The sequence below is a fragment of the Lottia gigantea genome (assembly GCF_000327385.1).
Source record: "Lottia gigantea unplaced genomic scaffold LOTGIsca_31, whole genome shotgun sequence".
Lineage (NCBI taxonomy): Eukaryota > Metazoa > Mollusca > Gastropoda > Lottiidae > Lottia > Lottia gigantea.
Window position 1 is genome coordinate 1,839,559 of NW_008709027.1, and position 20,144 is coordinate 1,859,702.

General features: G+C 32.3%; 3 protein-coding genes across 3 annotated transcripts; 2 read left to right on the forward strand and 1 right to left on the reverse strand.

Annotated features, from left to right (window-relative positions):
- Window positions 1–709: 709 nt before the first annotated feature.
- On the forward strand, window positions 710–1,723 carry LOTGIDRAFT_161905 (hypothetical protein; the record flags this gene model as incomplete). The annotated part of the gene is made up of 1 exon (XM_009057788.1): window positions 710–1,723. One exon carries the CDS (start codon window positions 710–712, stop codon window positions 1,721–1,723), a length of 1,014 nt encoding a protein of 337 aa, XP_009056036.1.
- A 5,586-nt stretch (window positions 1,724–7,309) lies between these two features.
- On the reverse strand, window positions 7,310–8,437 carry LOTGIDRAFT_161906 (hypothetical protein; the record flags this gene model as incomplete). The annotated part of the gene is made up of 2 exons (XM_009057789.1): window positions 7,310–8,272; window positions 8,405–8,437. The coding sequence occupies 2 exons, from the start codon at window positions 8,435–8,437 to the stop codon at window positions 7,310–7,312; spliced, it is 996 nt and encodes a 331-aa protein (XP_009056037.1).
- An 8,899-nt stretch (window positions 8,438–17,336) lies between these two features.
- Window positions 17,337–19,747, forward strand: LOTGIDRAFT_161907 (hypothetical protein; the record flags this gene model as incomplete). Its single annotated transcript, XM_009057790.1, has 3 exons — window positions 17,337–17,360; window positions 17,912–17,975; window positions 18,708–19,747. The coding sequence occupies 3 exons, from the start codon at window positions 17,337–17,339 to the stop codon at window positions 19,745–19,747; spliced, it is 1,128 nt and encodes a 375-aa protein (XP_009056038.1).
- Window positions 19,748–20,144: the final 397 nt, after the last annotated feature.

The following is a 20,144-nucleotide window of genomic DNA, read 5'->3' on the forward strand; positions in this document are numbered from 1 at the left end:
TCTCTGGAATGTTTCCCTGTGATCTCATATACCCCCTACATGGTACTTCAGGCTGAGTCAGTATAGATTCGTAGCTTACGGAATAACCTAGCTGGACTGTTTGTGGTATGCTGAATAGTGAATGTTGTTTTATCGCCAGTTTAATATAAAAATCATCCAAATTGACCTTTAAAAATCAACCGAAAGGGAACTTTCAATTGACACTGATTTATAAATAAACTGATTTATAAAATTAATGATAACTGGAGATTTATGGTGGCCCTTGTAACACACAATAAATTTCTATATACACTGTGATTCAACTTGTACATGTCAAAGTTTGCCAGTAAAATTATAAATCTGTTGGGAGTCTGAAGCCGTTTCTGTATAGGCACAAATTGATCATTATTGTACAGCATGGAAAGCCGTGATATAACAATTGATTAGTGTTCGTCTTCCAGGCAGCCACTGATGAGGAACAGTACAATTAGTATGTTAGTAAATAGTAACTGGGTTATAATATTAAAATGTGTGGTGTTTTGCTAGGTTTATTGGGAGTGATTGGATTAGAAGTCAAGTGTAAAGTTAGTGATTTGAGAATATTGGTAATTTTATCAGTCTTACTGTCATATCAGTATAATGTAGATACCTACAAGAAGTTAGAGACTATTTACTCTGGTTACATGAGGTAATAGTTAGTGTTACAACAGTTATCTATCAAAACGTGACCATGCCTATTGTTGTTTACGACGGTTTCATGGAAAAGGAAAATTATTCAAATGCCAGAATTATAAATGATTCTGAAATTTCAACATATAATATCGTGATTGGAATTGTTGATTTGATTCAAGCTATATTTATATGTTCTGGAAATGCTTTGACTATAATCGCGGTATGGAAGACACCTGCATTACGACGAATTCCCAATATGTATGTGGTATGTTTGGCTGTAGCAGATTTCCTCTCTGGTATTATATTATTTTATGAGTTTTTATTAAGATTAACATCATTAAGACTAGAGAAGAATGTTTTTTTATGTTTATCAGTGTATGTGGGATTATATATTACGGTATATGAATCTGTATTGTGTATGTTTCTGCTAACGTTCGACAGATTTCTCTACATCTGTCATCCATATGAGTACGCCCGATTTGTGACTGCTAGATCAACTAAAATATCAATCACTATATCATGGATATTAGCAATCGTTTATGGATTTAGTCCAATGATACTTTATGCCGATGCAACCACAGAGTGTACGTATGGTGTTATACCAAAAGAGTTCCATTATTATGGGAAAGGAATCGCATTTTTCGTGCCATTAGCGTTGTGCTTAGGACTACACAGCTATATCTTAAAAACTGCAGTTGATCAACAGAGAAAGTTAAGAAAAATGTTAAATCTACCTTTAAGATTGGATATGAAAAAACGGAGACCAGCGCTTACACCATTTTCTAACTATCTAAAAATCATGCGGATGTTTTTATTAGTGTATTGTTTATTTTTTATATGTTGGTGTCCATGGGTTATTAGTTCAATATTACGGGAAAAATACCATATCAGTGACAAGGTACTGGATATCCTAGCTTTAATCGGTATGTGTAATTCGGGGTTTAATTTTGTAATATATGTGCTTTTAAATAAGGAGATCAGAAAAACTATACAAAGAATGTTATGCACAAAACCATGTGCCACAAATAATGAACAAAGTCCAGTTTCTCGAAATAGTGTCGATCCCAAGTGATTATAAGCATTCATTTTGTTGATTTCCTCCAAAATTATCATTATTAAAAATAATGCACGAGATAAGGTTTTTCAGATCCTTGCAAAGCCGCATAAAGTTGATTATTTCCCATCGTTGGCGTATGGCGCCTGAGGTATATGTATATACATGGCAGCCGACAAACCATAAAATAATTTCCGATCTTCTTATGGTACAATTCTTATAAGAGGAATATATTTATTATGATTTTGAATTGATTAGTACTATTTACCCACGGTGGTGGTTGGTACAAGTGAACCAGTTATCTAGATCAGGTTTATATTTGATTTGAGAAAGAAGGAATTGAATAGACACAAAATCAGTTTCATCGTTATCAATAATGTGGATAATTCATCATCTTTCGACCAACCGAACTATAAATCCAACACCCTCATTGTACTTCCTTTATCACAAATCTCGCAATCATGCCTGTCATGATATGTCCAGGACAGACTGGAAGATAATATGCTAAAAAAATCATGACTAAAATATTCGACTCCAAACTAAGTAATTTTATTTTACAACTGATTACATTTGAACGGGTTAACTATGAAATAAGTCAGAAAGAACACAAATGAATAAAAAGAGATTTAGCTCAGATTCAATTATTCAAAAAAAGCGAAAAGATTATGGTATTTAATCCGAACCGGGATCTAAGATAAAAATAAATGAAAATAAGCAAGAATGTCAAATACGATTGTACATGGATATCTATATTATAATCTAATTAATTAAATAAATTGCAATTTTAGCGATAATGCCTTCTAAGGTCGTCGGTGTGCTTTTCTTGAAGGCTTTTTGCCTTCCCCAGCATTCGCCAGTAAAGCTATCTAACCTTAAATTCAGCAAATATATACGTTCTACTATGGATTTTATATATTATTGAAAGCCCAGAAAGTGATATCGTGAACGTAAGGAATATGATTTATATAAGAGGAGATTAAAGAGGTAGAAAATAGGTTATTATTTCAATCTCCAATTTAATGAAACAACATGATTCTGAAATAAATATTTTATTTATAACTTTTCTGTCATATTTTGATATATCGTTATAGCTTTTAAAAGGAACGTGGTGGGGTGATAATTCAGACAAGTATGTTCGTGAGTATTATAACTTTTGCAACATTTTTTTAAAACTAATAATTTACATCTCTGTTGCAACTGAAAAACGCGATGAAGGAGAAGAAATAACAATCGCTGTTAGGGCCTTTGGAAAAAAAACACTGCTTATTTACCACACAGTTCTTAGGAAATTGAAGTTAAGATGCTGTAGCTTGTCTTAATGGGGAATTATCACGATTCTGATATTCTATTCAAAAGATACATATGTTGGTATAAACTCCTCTTTAAAATAACAATAATCAGCAAATAAAACCATAGAAAAAATTGGTATTATTGCTTTATACGATTAAGAGATTTTTAATGCGATTTGATCACGTTTTATAAGAATATTCCTTTTTTGAAAGAAATTACTACAATATCTGGGTCAGCGAGCTCCCTGTGTTGTCGTTACATGTAGGTTTATGTCGATTCATTCTGAAGCAAACAAAAACACCTTCATGACGTACAATTTGGTAGAAATAAAGATGATGAATTATGGCTCTAGAGCGTTTAAAACAATTATAACTAACGATCACTATTGAAATATCCACAATATACTCTCGTCTTGTCTCATCAGATATTATTATATCTGTACTGCAACCTCTGACCACAATCATACAGTAATAAAAAGTTATAACTTGGGACGTTCTTGGAAGCCTTTTCTAAGCATTATCAGATAAAGCCATCATGCCAATTTATCCTATTCACTTTAAACCAAATAAATATCAATATCAATAAGAAATGTTAACATTTAAATAATTCAACGAGTTAGAGATCAGTCGTCTGGAAAGTCACGTCACACAAATATCGTTTCAAAAGAGTAGCTAACATTGTGTCATAATTAAACTTCCCTAGCGTTATTTTTTAATTTACGATTGTCAACTTGTTTTTGTATACCTGTACATTTGATTATGTGAAAGTCTATAGAATCGATAAGAAGAAAGTCTAAATCTATCTCCATGTCAAAAGAAATTTACTTTAAAATATAATTTGTATTGATTTATGAATAAGCTTGTGGGAAATTAGTCTAATTCATCACGCCAACGTTATAATAGAAAATACTACTCCCTTCTCAATAATCAGATATCGAAGGCTAAATGTCTTTCCAATACCTTCAATTTACTCCGCAGTCGATTTATTATTGAGTTGAGAAATATTTCAAAGCTATATATGATATACAAAGTAAATCCGTAATAGCTCAATCGCATTTGTTGCTCAAAGATATTTGCCGTAGTAGTTAATTGAGAACTATTTTGTGGGAAGTTTTGCAAAGCCCCTGGTCTGAGTGGTCGTTACAATTTGTTATAGATTGGTTGTATTGGATATTTATTTGTTGTCATATGAAAGATATTGCTGTGCTAGCAGCTTTGTTACAATTTCAGTAGCTGAAAGTGCAGTGAATTCCTCACATATTATTCCTCTTACTCATTTAGATGACTGTAAAGAGAAACCCAATTGTCCAATACTATTTAACTATATTCCTTTCTGACACATGCAATTGAAAGCGACACAATTCATACATTAACTCTTTCCCTAACGGCTTATCAACCTGTTAAAGCTTTTATTGCAGGAATAATTTAGATGAACTTTGATGATTTGGCACATTGATAACAGAAGAAATTATCTTGATTGTGTGTTATTTTTAGAATTCCCAAAGCAAAGGCTCTGGAGACCCGACGATATTTTCTGAATAGTTTCTATTAGAGTGAACATTTCCAGACCATGACAGAATATCAGATATCGGCAATAATATTTAATGTTAAAGTTAATCCAGTACGCTATATGATGCAATTTATTACTGCACGCAAGTCTTGTTAATTTTATAATGAACTTCTTGATTGAGTTCGAGGACTATATTTATTCAATGTATATGACTTAAGAGCTTAAAAAGTTAAAATGTTGTATAATGGCCTTATGGACAATCTTGTCTACTAGCAGATTCATTTATCTTTAACTGGGTAATAAGTATACCAAAGGAAAGTTTCTTAAACTTTTTCACTGGACATAGTATTTGATTTGTTTTAATATTATATTACCAAGAATATAAGACGAATATTAATTTCGTCAGATCGTCATCCGCTGAAAAATTACGAATACCCAAAATAAAACTGAATTTAGAAACGTTTCATTCCGTTAAAATGAGAGTATTTACCGATCTGGGTATATTTCTAAAACAGAACACATTATGATAACTAAAGTTTAAAAATCGGACTGTATGATAAAGTTAAAACTAAATGAACTTCATTAAACAATACTTACTCTCTATTTCGTGCAAACTTAATTTCGTGTATCTCTGAAAGGGATAAATAATTTACATTTGCGACATTGCGTGTTTTGCATGTTTTGATAAAAATGGGTTATCTCAATAACGTCAACCTCCAGAAGTTTTCCTATAACAAACTAAACAAATTTGAATTATTTTACAGAATATCTGAAGAAACATATAAGACATACACAATTTCTTTTCCATTTATTTTGACGGTATTGAATCCTTATGCACGAATATAAGTTACACCACTGTGTATATTTCTGTCAGATGATGGTGAGAAAAGACAAGATTATTCCCGAGATCCATTCTCATCCATTATTCTCAACCAAATTCTGTGTCAAAATCTAAATGTTATATGCATCCCATTCACTAGACAATAACAATGTGTTGCTATCAAGCCAGAGAAATATTTGTCATTCAGAACATTCGAGTATTGAGAACAGTCAATTGTACCTGCAAAATAGCAACATTGCAGTTTTTCATTTTCATTACAGCCACTGAGGGGAAACGAACTGAACTAGAATTTGATCTAATATTCTCTCAGAACTGGGTGTAACATTTGATTAGCTTATTTGATTAGTCAGGAATTGAACTATCGATAGAAAGAAACGTAGTATATAAACCTTATAAACCACGAGCTTTCACTTCAACTACAGAAAGTGATTAGTTAACTGTCACGTCAGCTCACTTGAAATTTCATCAAAACAACTGGAAATCAAATAAATTTGAATAATTCCCAATTATTCACTAACTTGAAAATGACGAAAAATTACCAGGAAAGACAATACACTTGCTATATTCGGTACATTATGTATATTATAATAATAGTGATTAATGTGAAGTAGAATCTATATTTATATTGATATACGGTATTTTAGATTGTTTAATAATTGTACCTAATCAGTCATTAGTAAATAACTATACCTTAATGTACATGTGGCTAGATGGTAATTCATTAGTAATTCAAACCAGTATAATCCATCCTACATCTACGAGCAAATTAATTCTAATTTTATATTGATTGCTAAGGTACTTACTGAGATTAGCATGTCGATATACTGAAATATCTACTCAAATAATACCATTCCCATGTGGATTATGCAATAAGTATTGAATGTTACGTTATTTGATGATACTGGACATTCGAATATTCTCTCTCGAACGGAAATAATCTGAAAGGTCGAATTACTACTATACAAATGTTTATTTTGAGATTTGAAGTCGTATCTCTGTAGTGATCGATTCTAGTCAATGTAAATTGCTTCATTGTTATTTTGCAAAATAGTGAATGTTAAAAATCAGTTTATATTGTGTTGCTTGATTGTGAAAAATTGATCTGAGTAAATGTCAACTTTCAGTTTTAGGTATGGAGTGATAAATAAGAAATTGAATCAGAAGAAGAATGGTTCGAAAATCGAAATATTTTGATACGTACCCGATGAACGTGAACGTGAACGTGTACGTATATCTTCTGAGTCAGATAAAAAATACTGACAGATGCGGTAGACCAATGGACTGGAGCTAGGTGATGATCAGGAACGAATGATCCAAATATGATATGGTTCGAATTTATTGTGTGATAACCAATACACGAAACATTATAGTTGTATTCGCTCTATCTGGAATTATTATAGAAAGCGTTGGTAGACAATAATTCTATTCTTATCACTTCACTTTTAGGGCAGACATAAACACTGAAGTTAAACAGATATATCGTGAGTCACATTGAAAGTAGTGAATAATTTATTACGAAACAGAAACTTAAAGTCTATTTTTTTTATTCTACAAAAGTTTCAAGATATCTGTGAGAAAGTTACGTGTATCAATAATACCGTTAATGACACTCGTCATAGATTAGCGTAAATGACTACACGGCAACGAAAATGATCTGTATCTATAATCACCCCATTGGACTACAATAAAACAGTAGTTTCGGAACACACCCACAAAGCAATATAAGTCTCCATTGTAATGTTACAGTAGAGATTCCCAAGTGCAGAAGACACCATGATAATGGTGTCGCTATTCGCTTCCTTGGGTTATAATCATTTGTTCTCGGGCATATCGCGAAATACTTTGCGAAACAAACTTTAAACTGCAATCAATAGTTTCTATGAAAATGATTCATCCCTTTGTTCAATTAATCGTAAATTTTGAATGTACGTGTGAATAGAGAACTGATCCTGTTTTAAAGGATATTAAGCCGGATATTTACGTCTAAATATATTGAGTTTCTTCTGAATAGCCAATTGACGTTTATTGTTCAATTTTAATTTTTCTGATCGAACGTTTTGACTACGAATATCATACGTCATTGGCGTAAGACCACCTTTAGACAGATGTCGTCCCCATGTTGATGCAGTTAATGTTGGGCGTCTTTGGTTCAAAATTTCCGATAACTGGGCATTTTTACTTAAACCCGAAGTCTTTTTGGAATCTAGTTGAAGAGCAAAATCTTTTTCTAAAGATTCTTGTAATGTAATCACTTTGGCCTTCCCCTTTTCTCTTTGTCCACGTAAATGTCCTATCTGTCGGTCATGCAAAGCTACTTTATATTCGATTTTTCCTTCTTGAATTTGTAAGATTCGTTTGGTAACATCAGAGGTATCATCCTCCCAAGCTGATCGTACTGACTCTGGCTCAGACTCATCATCTGAAACTGTACTAGCTGTTTCAGCATTACAACTAGAAGCAGCCCAAGATATGATAGGTTTACGCTTAGTCGGGCTACTTTGAGGTCGTACTGGAACTGAAGATGCAGATGATGTCTCACTATCGACGTGGCTTGTAGTGTGGTCAAAGGCAGACTGTGGCCGTTGAAATCGTCTTACTTTACGACTAAGGATGCGTTCACCATAGAGAAAACACGGACCTTGATCTACTTTCTTCTTTTCAATTGGAACATCTGGGCCTCGACCTTCTGAACTCCTACCGCTACTGGATTGTATGTATTCCAACGTTAATGATATCAATCTAATATCTTGGTTTGTAACGCGAATTTTGTGGATCTTTTCCTTCTCCAGTAGTTGCAATCGGCCTTGTAATCTAGATTGTTCTACATTATTGATACGATTAGCTCGTTGTATTCGAGTTGAAGAGAATCCAAGAAGGTCAGGCGGTTCTATATCTGTCATTATGGTTAATGAACTACCAGCTTCAATCTGAAAACAAAAATGATTTAGCAGTTAACATCACACATCGAATACAATTACTAATTTCTATATATCTTAAAGTGGTGGTGATATATTAGAGCAAAATGTTTAATTTGATCTCGCATTGATCATATGATATACCTTGGCTCTGGTAAGCTTATGGTAACATGTCATCGAGCTCTTTGGCAAACTTCTTCATCAAATTTGATAACTACTGATAATTACATAGTTTATCACATTTTTGCTATTTTCACCGTATAAATACTGGTAAAATATATAACTATACTAATGTCAAGTGTTTTAATAGCATCTTTTTAAGCTGGATTTATACTTCTGACGTCGGTACATGTGAGCATCTTCATTACGCGTGGGGACAATGGCGTTAACGCACGCTGAGGTCTATCGGCAATCGTAAGTTGACACGGCTAGCGTATTAATGGCGGTTGACAGCATAAGAAGCTTAAATCCAGCTTAAGTACACTATTTAAACAACACGTAAATGACTTCAGTTTTGACCCCCCTACTTCCTTTGCATTTCTTACTTTGATTTACACTGTAATGTCAAGTCTTAAAATAAAATGACAAAAACCACCAGAATCAAATAAAACGATTCTCTAAACACATTGCATGTATCCAAAGTCGTATTTAGTCTTTACTTGTGAAAATTACACTTCCTTCGTGATAAGATACAATTACATGTAAAGAACCCTTTAAGGTACTCATAAATTTTCCGTTTTGATTTCACCATATGATGGATAGATATTTCAATAGGATGTCTATAGATATCGCGAAAGTAGTGTTACAAGTTTGATAACCGACCTACATATGTCAAGTAAACAGATCCCAAGTGTGAATTGAAATGATGTAGAACCAAACTATCAGTGTTTTGTGTATTACTATATACGCAATACTAGCAAGTTACAATTATTTAATCTAAAACAGATTCATCAGCACAAAAGATTGATGAGATTTACTTCATCTGTGCTGTCCGGAAATATTAGTTTCTAGTGCACCCGGAATAGATATCTCTGAAAATTGTAATAGTCTGTTTCCTTGAAATTAGTTCAAATCAAGATATTTTCGATAACATATCCAGGTTCTGTTTGTTTTGTCCATAAGAGTTTAACTATCGCTGAATGTATTTGAACTATACAAACCAAATTGCCAATTCATACATCACATCTTCCTTATTTTGTTTATCTCAAATTGACTTCCTACGTCAACATTTTAACATGCAAGACAGTCTAATAAATTATAAATCCACCTGACAACGCCATGATGTGTGCTACGAGGGAAATTTTGCTATGACGTTAGCCTACTCTATTTTCAGTTCCAACTGTCGATGGACCTTTAATGTGCACAACCCGAACGAGTTCCTTGGATTATTTTTGTCCAGAAAAACATCAAGACGCCTTTTCGCATATGTTGAACATTGACTTGACCATGAAAGGCTGGCGTATATCAAGGTAAATTGGCAAGAGCACATAACTCTGTCTGAAGATTGATTTTAGAATAACATAGTGATTTTGGCGCGGTCATATCACTGTATTATAATTAAACAAATTGCAAGACGAAATAGTTTTCATTTCAAAAGAATTATTCTACTCTAATAACAGTTTATTGGTTTTTTTTTATTATGTGGTATAGATGTAAAATGAAATTTATTCAGTAATCATTTAATAAATATAGATTCAAACGCGGTGACATACTTTGTTATTGTAGCTCTGATATTAAAATTGACATTACGTCATATGAACGGAAGTAACCGGAACTATGATATTTAGAATATGGCAATCTCTCAATATACGAGGATAACTAACAGCATTCTAGTCCCGAAGTTTATACGAATGTCCATTTTTCCATGTCAGGACCTGCATCATTGACAGGAGAAAACCGGGTTAAAATACGAAGGTATTATCCCGACCTATGCTGAGGTTGAACCCTGAACATGCAGGTTAGCGAGCACCATCTGGTTAACAGGGGCCAATTACTTATATAATATGACGTATACCTGTTGATAGTTTGATATTGAATAAATATCCTATGATTAATATGAGTTTAGTCTAATATCATCAATCAATTTTGATAGTTGAAACAGGTGACATCATGAACATTAAACCATTGTCTCCATCTCAATCTCCTAACTGATTATTTATTATAACTGAGATATTAAAATAACATTAATTATTTTTAATTACTACTATAATAAAATGAATTATCATTAGTCATGAATTTCAATTTATCAAAATATGAAATTCATATCCGATTCCATATTTAACTTTATTCTACAACAGATTTTACCCACATTCCTTTCAGTTCCATAATGAGTTGATTTTAAAACTAAATTATTTAAGAAATATTGTATAGGGTCTCATAAGGGTTAATACTCAAAAATATTACTTACATTTTTAAAACGGAATATATAAGACTTTAAACAAATGATACAGGTCAACTTTGCATCTAGTTCAGCAAAATATAATAGGCCTACTTCAAAAAAACAGTTTTGTGATTACCTTAAGAGTCAATCTATCCGTGTCTCCAATAAACGATATAAATGTGTGTATTTAATGAAATTAATATAAGTATACCAGGATTTTAATGTTATTTTATAGACCAGTTTATAGACTTTAATTTTGGTAATTAACTGTTGAAGTATCAGGTGTCAAGAGAATATATTGTAACATTCCAATTGAAAATTGTATTTTATATTCCTTCACTTGTTTTCAAGATATAATAAACATAAATCTTGTAGTTTTATTCTCTTTTAAAGAGTTTTGATTATAGATACCTTATCATGTACTATCCCTACTCATATGAACCGACTCCAGTAAAACATCTTGTAGTCTGTGCTATTTTTAGAAATCCTCTTATTCCCTCCCTTTTGGAGTTTTTGCTTGCCTAATTTTTGGCCTAGATTTGAAATTTGATGTCTGAAATAGCATTTTCTTTCAGATTTTGTGAGATGAGGAGAGATTTTCATGCGGAATGATAATTATAAAAATAGTTGTTTTGTGACAGTCAAACTGATCTTGATAAAATGTAGTGTTATTGGCTAGCTCATGCTTTTCATGGTCATGATATATTGAATTTTTGTCCAGAAACTAAGCGTTGGCAAGGATTTCATGTGACAAATTGAGAAGTTTTCAGCGAGATTTCTGGAAAAAATTATAGAAGGTTGAATTTCGAGATTAAACATGGAAACAGATGGCAAATGAATTTTTGGGGTGGGTCCATATGTTCAACATGGATTCCCGAATTTTGTTTAAAAATATGTTTTTATATTGCCTTAATAGTTTTGATAATACATGTACATGTATCGTGACCAGCTTATATTTTCAAATAATATGTTATCAAATAGATCGACTCTTTATTTCCTCGAATAATGATATTATGTGTACACAGACCAATTAGTGTTGGGATTTCAAAGAGTAGTTAATGATATGTCAAAAATTAGATTCTTAGTAATGTATTTTCTTTTTACAAACTGAGGGTGGGAAAAGGACAACGAAACCAATTACTCCTTCAGTTCCTACTCAGATTTTATCAAATGAATTTTAAGATATGTTAGAAAATAGTACATAACTTCTCTAGATAATTTTCTTGCTATTTGTTCAGGGAGACGTATTACTGACAGTTATGTTTCTTCAGAGATCACAACCGTTTCAAAACACTTCAATCAACCCGATCACCAATTAACAGACCTGAAAATTATTCCCATTGCACAGATATACGAACAACCTGGCATTGATACAAAGAAAATTCGACTCATTCGCGAAAATTATTGGATAAACAAATTACAAACCATGCATCCTTTAGGAATGAACATCCAAGTTGATTTCCAAATTATACCTTTTGTTATTCAATACATCAACACAGCTGGTCAAGTTCCCCGAATAATTATCCGTCTTTACAAAGAATTGCACGAAAAATTTCCAACAGTCTTCTACAAATGATTTAGTTATCGCCTATACCCGTAATAAAAATCTAAATGATATCTTAGTCCGTGGTAGATTACCCCCCATCCCCCTTCCATAGGTTTAGTACATTTCCTTTAATTAATATTTCTTATTTATGATAACTTACAATTGAAGAGTTTCCTCGCAAAAATATCATACATGTATACTATTTTCACTTAATAAATTATATATATTTTTCCTTTTCATTTAATATAGGACAATTCCTCAGTTTCACCAGTGAAAATGTTTATCATGATTTCCATGGTTATTAATGTTCCTGTTGGAACCAGTATTCTTCTTATATATTTCAGATTCGGAAGATAATGGATTTGCATTTCAAATATTCTATATCATTCTTTTAAACTAACTTCACAAACATTGCTCTATCACTAGAGGTTACGCCTACATGCCTGTGCCTGTGCTTTCGTAACATTGCTTAACCGCAATGTTAGAACCTAAAATTCCTATTGATCGTTTACATTACCAAAAGTACATACACAAAAACCTTTTATCGGAAGATGCAATGACCCGTATCTCTATTCCGTTTACAACGGAAGTCGACTAATGTGTCTGAAAATGTTGAAATGCGGAGTTCTGTCAAATAATGACTCAACATGTATTGGATGGGTCTGTGTTTCGTTCTTAAAGGAATACAACCTCTTAGAATAGACATAAAATTAAAAGTCTCAATCATGGTCAATAAGAGTATATTTATATTCCATCTGTGGGACTTACCACGATATATCTATTAAACTAAGTAATCATTGAAAAACGCTTCTAATCGTGTTTCAAAATGACTTTGTTTAATGGATTATTACTTAGTTTTATGGATTTATGTATTTTGGAGGGGTTCTGAGGTGTATTTTCTCACCAGGTAAGTCCACTGATGAACAAAGACTGATTTTGGCCAAGTTTGAACATAACAATTTTTTGATCATCCTAAGAGGTAGTACATGTTCTTTAAAGTATTGTCGTCAACATGTTGTAGAGAACCAAAAGATACTCGTAACGCATTGGTTCCCACAGCATAGTTTTCACAAGCAAATAGCAACAGCCAAATAAATGCAGTATTTAGTGATACTACTCGTAACTGATGTCAGAATAGGTTCAAAGCTCTCAAAGTAACGTACAATGCCAAACTTACGTACCATGAACTACGTCTAGGTACGTCTCATATATTTGAAAAGTAAAATAAAACAAACCTCCAAGATATCTTATCTCATAAATAACTTCTGTTTATATTTGATATATTATTATGTTTATAAATCACTAAAAGATTCTATTCACTGTTGTTATGTAGGGTACAGACTATAACTTATATAGTAAACTTCGCTATATAGATAAAGCTTGACTTTTGACTAGGTAAATACAATAGTAAAAGTGATCAGCATATTTGACAGTTAGCTATATACTTATAAGTAATACACACATAAAAAACGTGTTTTAATACAAGTTTCCACCACTCTGAACAAACATACCGTATTTATTATGACAATGTTTTGGTTGCAAATCTCTATTTTTATCGACTGTTTATTTGTACATACAAATATTATCATTCATTGTATTAGTACAAACAATCAGTAATCATTCAAAACAAAAAATCTTTAAAAATCTTTTTTAAATAAAAATATTTGCTGTTGAATATCGGCGCTAAAGACATATCGACCCCTCTTATCCTCAGTAAAGGAACAGATTTTGTTGATTATATTTTCAGAAAATTGAAAGTTTTCTTGAAATTTGCAGGATTATATCGATACAAATAATGCATGTGTAAGTATATACAATTAGGATATACAATTAGGTTTATGCACATTGATATTTTCATTAATATTAAGAACAAATGAAATTTATAAAACAAGGATTACCCTCACATGTAAAATGCAAACAAAACCGATAGATCTATGATCAAAAGGAAAACAAATACATGTATGTTAAAATATCAATTCTAGATTTAATATTTTCAGCAAAAACATACATAGACATATTAGAGAAATAGAGCCAATGTCAGCTGTGTATACAAACAGGAAATTTAGAATATACTCTTGAGGACCATGTTCTGCAGTAATGTAATTTTTAATATTAATTAAACGTCTGTGAGATATTAAATTCCATAAACCCAATTTACACTATACTAATGTTCGAAATATTTTCTAACAATGATGTAATGGAAAACGGCGCAGAATAAACACGAATTCAAATAATCCAGAGTTTTTAGAGATATAAAGAGTTTGATGTTGCCCAAACGCCTTTACTCAGCTCAGGGGTCGAATAAAGGACTTGATCCTACAACGTCCTTGTAAATATTTGAGGGAAAATGGGAGATTAAAAAAATAAGAATAGGCTATAAGAATACCGTTTACATAGAATAAGTAGATCGTAGTTATTAATTAAAGAGATCATTTTAGTCTGTTCCAAATAAATGAGAATTCTCATTTAGCTCATCCCATTGTGATGTAAGTTGTAGTATTCAGGAGCACATTTAAAGCATTGGTCATATCCTCTAAAAGAACAACAGTCACCTCAAATTGACACCAATCACTTTTAGCGAATTCATTAGACAGTACAATCAGTTCTCTTCTGCTATTTTCTATAGATTCAACAATATTGTCCATTATCATGGAACCAACATTAAAATAAAGTTCATGAACAGAAAGTTTTAAATTTTCTTCTTCTTCTAATTTCGCATTTTCGAATCAAGCATTTCCTTGTGGACTGTTTCAATTTTATTACCCATGATATTAATATGATGCAATTTTAAATTATGGTCAAAGAAACCAGAAGGCCACCTTAAGTACGTTAATCGCTTCAACCCTTGTAGAGCTGTGTGATGTCGTGTAAAAAAACTATAGTAGAGGTCTAGACCACTAACAGAAGTTATATACGAATTGTATTAAGTTTTGTGGAGTAAGATGTTCTAAAATCTGAGAGATGGTTTCCAGAAATATCCAAAATATCCAGATTAGAACACCCTGCAAAAGCCTTGGGATCGATGTATTCAGAGTACATATCATTATTATTGAGGAGAACTGTCTGAAGTTTACTGTTTTTGAAAGCATAATTTCTAAGTCCAAGTCGTATATTAGGATTTCTTTGACTGGTAAGTACTAATGTATTCAATTCAGTTTAGAAAAGAAATCAGATCCTATCTCAACGATAAAATTTTTCTGTAAATTAATTTTTTAAAGATTTGTTAAACAGTTTAAATGTTCTGGACTATACCGACAGATCATATTATTAAGTAACCAAATTTCTCGTAGACGAGAGGTCATCGCAACGTTTTGATCAAAGAAATAAAGAAATTTCATTTAACCTATTTGAGCTTCAATATTGGTTTAAACATGGACAAATTTAGTGTTGGGAAATTATTTCCAGAGATATTTAGTTCTTGCATATATGATTTTGAAAGTTCATTAAAGATGTCCGATGGTGGATTGTACACTGACGGCAAATTTTTTGACAAATACACGTAATCTAAATGGGTAAACATTTTGAATGAATTTTTCTTTCGCTATTTTCTTAATGTTGTTATTGATTAATGCTAATCCTTTAAGTTTTTTCTTCATATGAATGATATTTTAAAATGTTTCTGATACTTTCAAATATGAAATACACAGAATAAAACAATGTTGTCCAATGTAGTATACAAGAAGACTAAAATCAATTCAAGTATATTCCTTTATATAAAGATGGTATACAATATTATCTTTCCAGTTTAATTAAATGGGCAGACCGGTATAAATATCAAGTCAGCTATTTTTTAATAAATTTCACATAGAAATATCTTTGTGTAAATCTTAACATACATAACATACATATTCTACTCTGTCTTTCGATATAAATCTTTAAGTACATGTTTTATCTGTGTTGACAGGACTATTAATTTCCAATCCTTCTCATAGTTATTTAGCTACGTAACATTTACCCAGGTTACTTAGAAATTTTATGTTATCTTTGTTATCTTGAAGACTAACTTGATGAATACTGATAATGATAATGAAAATCACTATTCTTCCTCATCAAACTTTGTGTGAGGAGTTCTTTGTGATGAACAATTCGCTTATGACACAGGTACTTTATCTGTATTATAATAAGGAAAAGTTTTAGGAAGTAGTGGACTCGTGACTGGATTTCTCCAAGTAGATAGTTATATAATGAAATAGATAGCTATAAACTGGGAAAACTTACAAACAACCAATATAATATTTACTTCCTATAGAAAAACTGACTTTAGCCTATGCATTTTATTACTTATATCATTAAATCAAAGGGAAGGAACTACAAATTTATAGCCGTTATAAGACGACAACCATTTTCAGAATTCTGACTCGAGCGTATGAACTTGTGATTTTCTGAAAGAACAAGATTTTTGATTTTCTCCGGAGTGGAGTGAAAAAAGCATCCCTTAACCACTACTTACGGAAATTCTGTCTCGCGTTGACTACTTCTTGTTTAAAGTCTATATGGATCATGCTTGATGACAAAGGTCAGTTAAGTCTATTTAGAACTACTTCATCCCATAATCCTGGACATGCTGAAAGGGTACCAGCCATGTAAAGAGTGTCGGCTTCTTATTGGTGGGCTTGTAAGTTATGTGGTAGACAATGCCAGAACCTTGTCTTCATCGCAGTCGCTTATCAGTAGAAACGGGTGGCGACCATCTGTGGTCTCTGACCATTTATCTTCAATATGTAATTTTGACCGCAAATTTGGTAAAACTGGAATTATCTGGCTTCATCTACTTGCGCGACTTGCTCCACGTATATCTGCATCTGTGTGGTCTCTTCTAGCGCTCAATTACGAAGATTGCTCACAAAGTTCACTCTGGTTTCATCATCAGATGGGTGGTTATGTTAAGACTGATTTCGGAGAAAGTCTCGTTCTGTTGTACATTTTCAATCACACGTCTTGACGTCTCCATCACCATTGGGTACATGCTTGTCTCTCGCGGTTTCTGTTGGAAATGTACCCGTCTAATATCAACTGCGTAGTTCCACGCTTGGATGTGAAGAAATCTGCTTTCCTTAAACCTGACATATCGATAATGGTTGGTATCCAAAGATGGAGAAACCATATTTATTTGTTTGATGAGTAGATGATCTAAACTCAAATAGCTTCAAATGCCTTTTGATCATGTGCTGAGAGTAAGTAAACTTTCGAAATTAAAGGAAATTGTAACATATACACCCCCTAAAATATGAGTCCTCTACCCCTACTCACTACCTTAATCTAAGTAGGGCTGATCCATTTCACTTGTAGGTAGGTTCAATCATTGCCTACTTAACCATGTCTAACAATTTGGACGTCTAACTAAAGTTGCGGGCACACGAGCTGTCTTGGGCGGAGATTTTTGTCGACGATTAGAGTCTTGAGTGTGCCCGTGCTTCCACGACAAGATTATCTCGTCCCCGATAGAATTCATAATATCAAACAAGTTTGATAATTATCTCCGATAGTCTTATCGCCTGCAAGACAGACCGTCATCACCCGATAAGATTCATTTTCCTTTCAATTGCAGGATTATCGACATGATGGGAAACGAACGTCTGCAGATATTTTTCTCCTCTTATGCCCGTGCCATTCGGCGAAACTCTTGACAAGACTCTAGTCGGTGACAAAAATCTCCAAACAAAGAACATTCGTGTGCCCGCACCTTATATATAATAAGGTATAATTGACTTAATCTCTTATCAAGGTGTTGCTCGCCTTTTTTAATCTTACTTGTGATAATACGCTGAAGTTTCCTATTTATACAAATGGTAAGTCTAGCTCACTGGTTGGTGAACTGACAGTCTTCAAGGCACGAGTTATACCCCTTATTTCACTTTTTTTTAATGTTTTCTTTTTTCAAACAATATCGGTTATAAGTAATAACTTTCCCTTGGGTTTTTATGATATTTAAAACCCTTTCCCTCGGAAAAACTCTCGGGGACGTTGGATTTTAGACATCATAAAGACTCTTGTGTCGTGTTTTATCCTATACATAATAGCAACATTATATAATGTGTAGCCTACAAGTACACCATATACATATGCATGTAATGACCTGCGTGTAGCAACCGTTAACTTGTAAATGGATAATGGATCAAAACCAATCATTTCCTCCTGCTGCCTTTTTCGAAACCTTTTCATAATCTCATTTATTACTATTCTAGGCTCTCAGTACCATTTACTGGATCTCAGTCATTTAGTTTATGTCATGTTAGTTGTTTTCCATCAATTGGTTTCCTACGTTAGAAATAGTACATAGTGTGCATATACAAATAAAGAACCAGAAATAATCTTTACAGTACATGGCATGTACAAATGGACTGTAGCTACCAGTTTAGGCCTGGTGTTAGGCTAGTTTTGATTACGTTTTCGTATGTAATTGACCTGATTACGTCGCTAATTTTGTGGGTACGTTTTTTTTTTTGGAAAAGAAACAGCATGACTGTCGGAATTTTATTTTTGATGTAAATTTGGACTTTGCTTGGACGTGTTTGTGTCAGATTTGGTACCAAACACTTGGAAACCTATTATTACTACTACTATTACTACTATTACTACTACTATTACTACTATTACTACTACTATTACTACTATTACTACTACTATTACTACTATTACTACTACTATTACTACTATTACTACTATTACTACTACTATTACTACTATTACTACTACTATTACTACTACTATTATTACTATTACTACTACTATTACTACTACTATTACTACTATTACTACTATTACTACTACTATTACTACTACTATTACTACTACTATTACTACTATTACTACTATTACTACTATTACTACTACTATTACTACTATTACTACTACTATTACTACTATTACTACTATTACTACTACTATTACTACTATTACTACTATTACTACTACTACTATTACTACTACTATTACTACTATTACTACTATTACTACTACTATTACTACTACTACTATTACTACTATTACTACTACTATTACTACTATTACTATTACTACTATTGCTACTACTACTATTACTACTACTATTACTACTACTATTACTACTGCTATTACTACTATTACTACTGCTATTACTACTATTACTGCTACTATTACTACTACTATTACTACTATTACTACTACTATTACTACTGCTATTACTACTGCTATTACTACTATTACTACTACTATTACTACTACTATTACTACTACTATTACTACTATTACTACTACTATTATTACTATTACTACTACTATTACTACTATTACTACTACTATTACTACTACTATTACTATTACTACTATTACTACTACTATTACTACCATTACTACTATTACTACTATTACTACTACTATTACTACTATTACTACTACTATTACTACTACTACTACTATTACTACTATTACTACTACTATTACTACTATTACTACTATTTCTACTTCTATTACTACTATTACTACTACTATTACTACTACTATTACTACTATTACTACTTATTGGAACTGTTTGGAACTTTTATTAGAATTTGTCTATGTGATGGCTGTCACGACAATATAGATTCATGCTGTATGGTGTATTTTGAATATTATTATGGATGAAAACTATTTATCTACTGACTCTTTATTCCCTGCCGACGCTACACGTGATTGCTGACATTTTGTGAGTTAATTACGGTGGGTGCAATATACAACTTTACAAATTAGACAATTTAATGATGGACGAGCTGTTTATTAAATGTGACGACCTTTTAAGGGTGTTTTCTGGACATTTCTCTACATGTTCAGACACCAGTAGTGTAGCTGCCAAGAAAAGAGAAAAGTTAGCCCTTGCCAAGTTAAAAGTGAAGCAGCTGAAACAAAGTCAAGAACTAACCAAGAAGTTTAATGAGTTGAACCAAGAAAAGGAATTGATGGAAGCAATGAATGAGGCAGAGCAAGCTGAAATTAGTTTACAG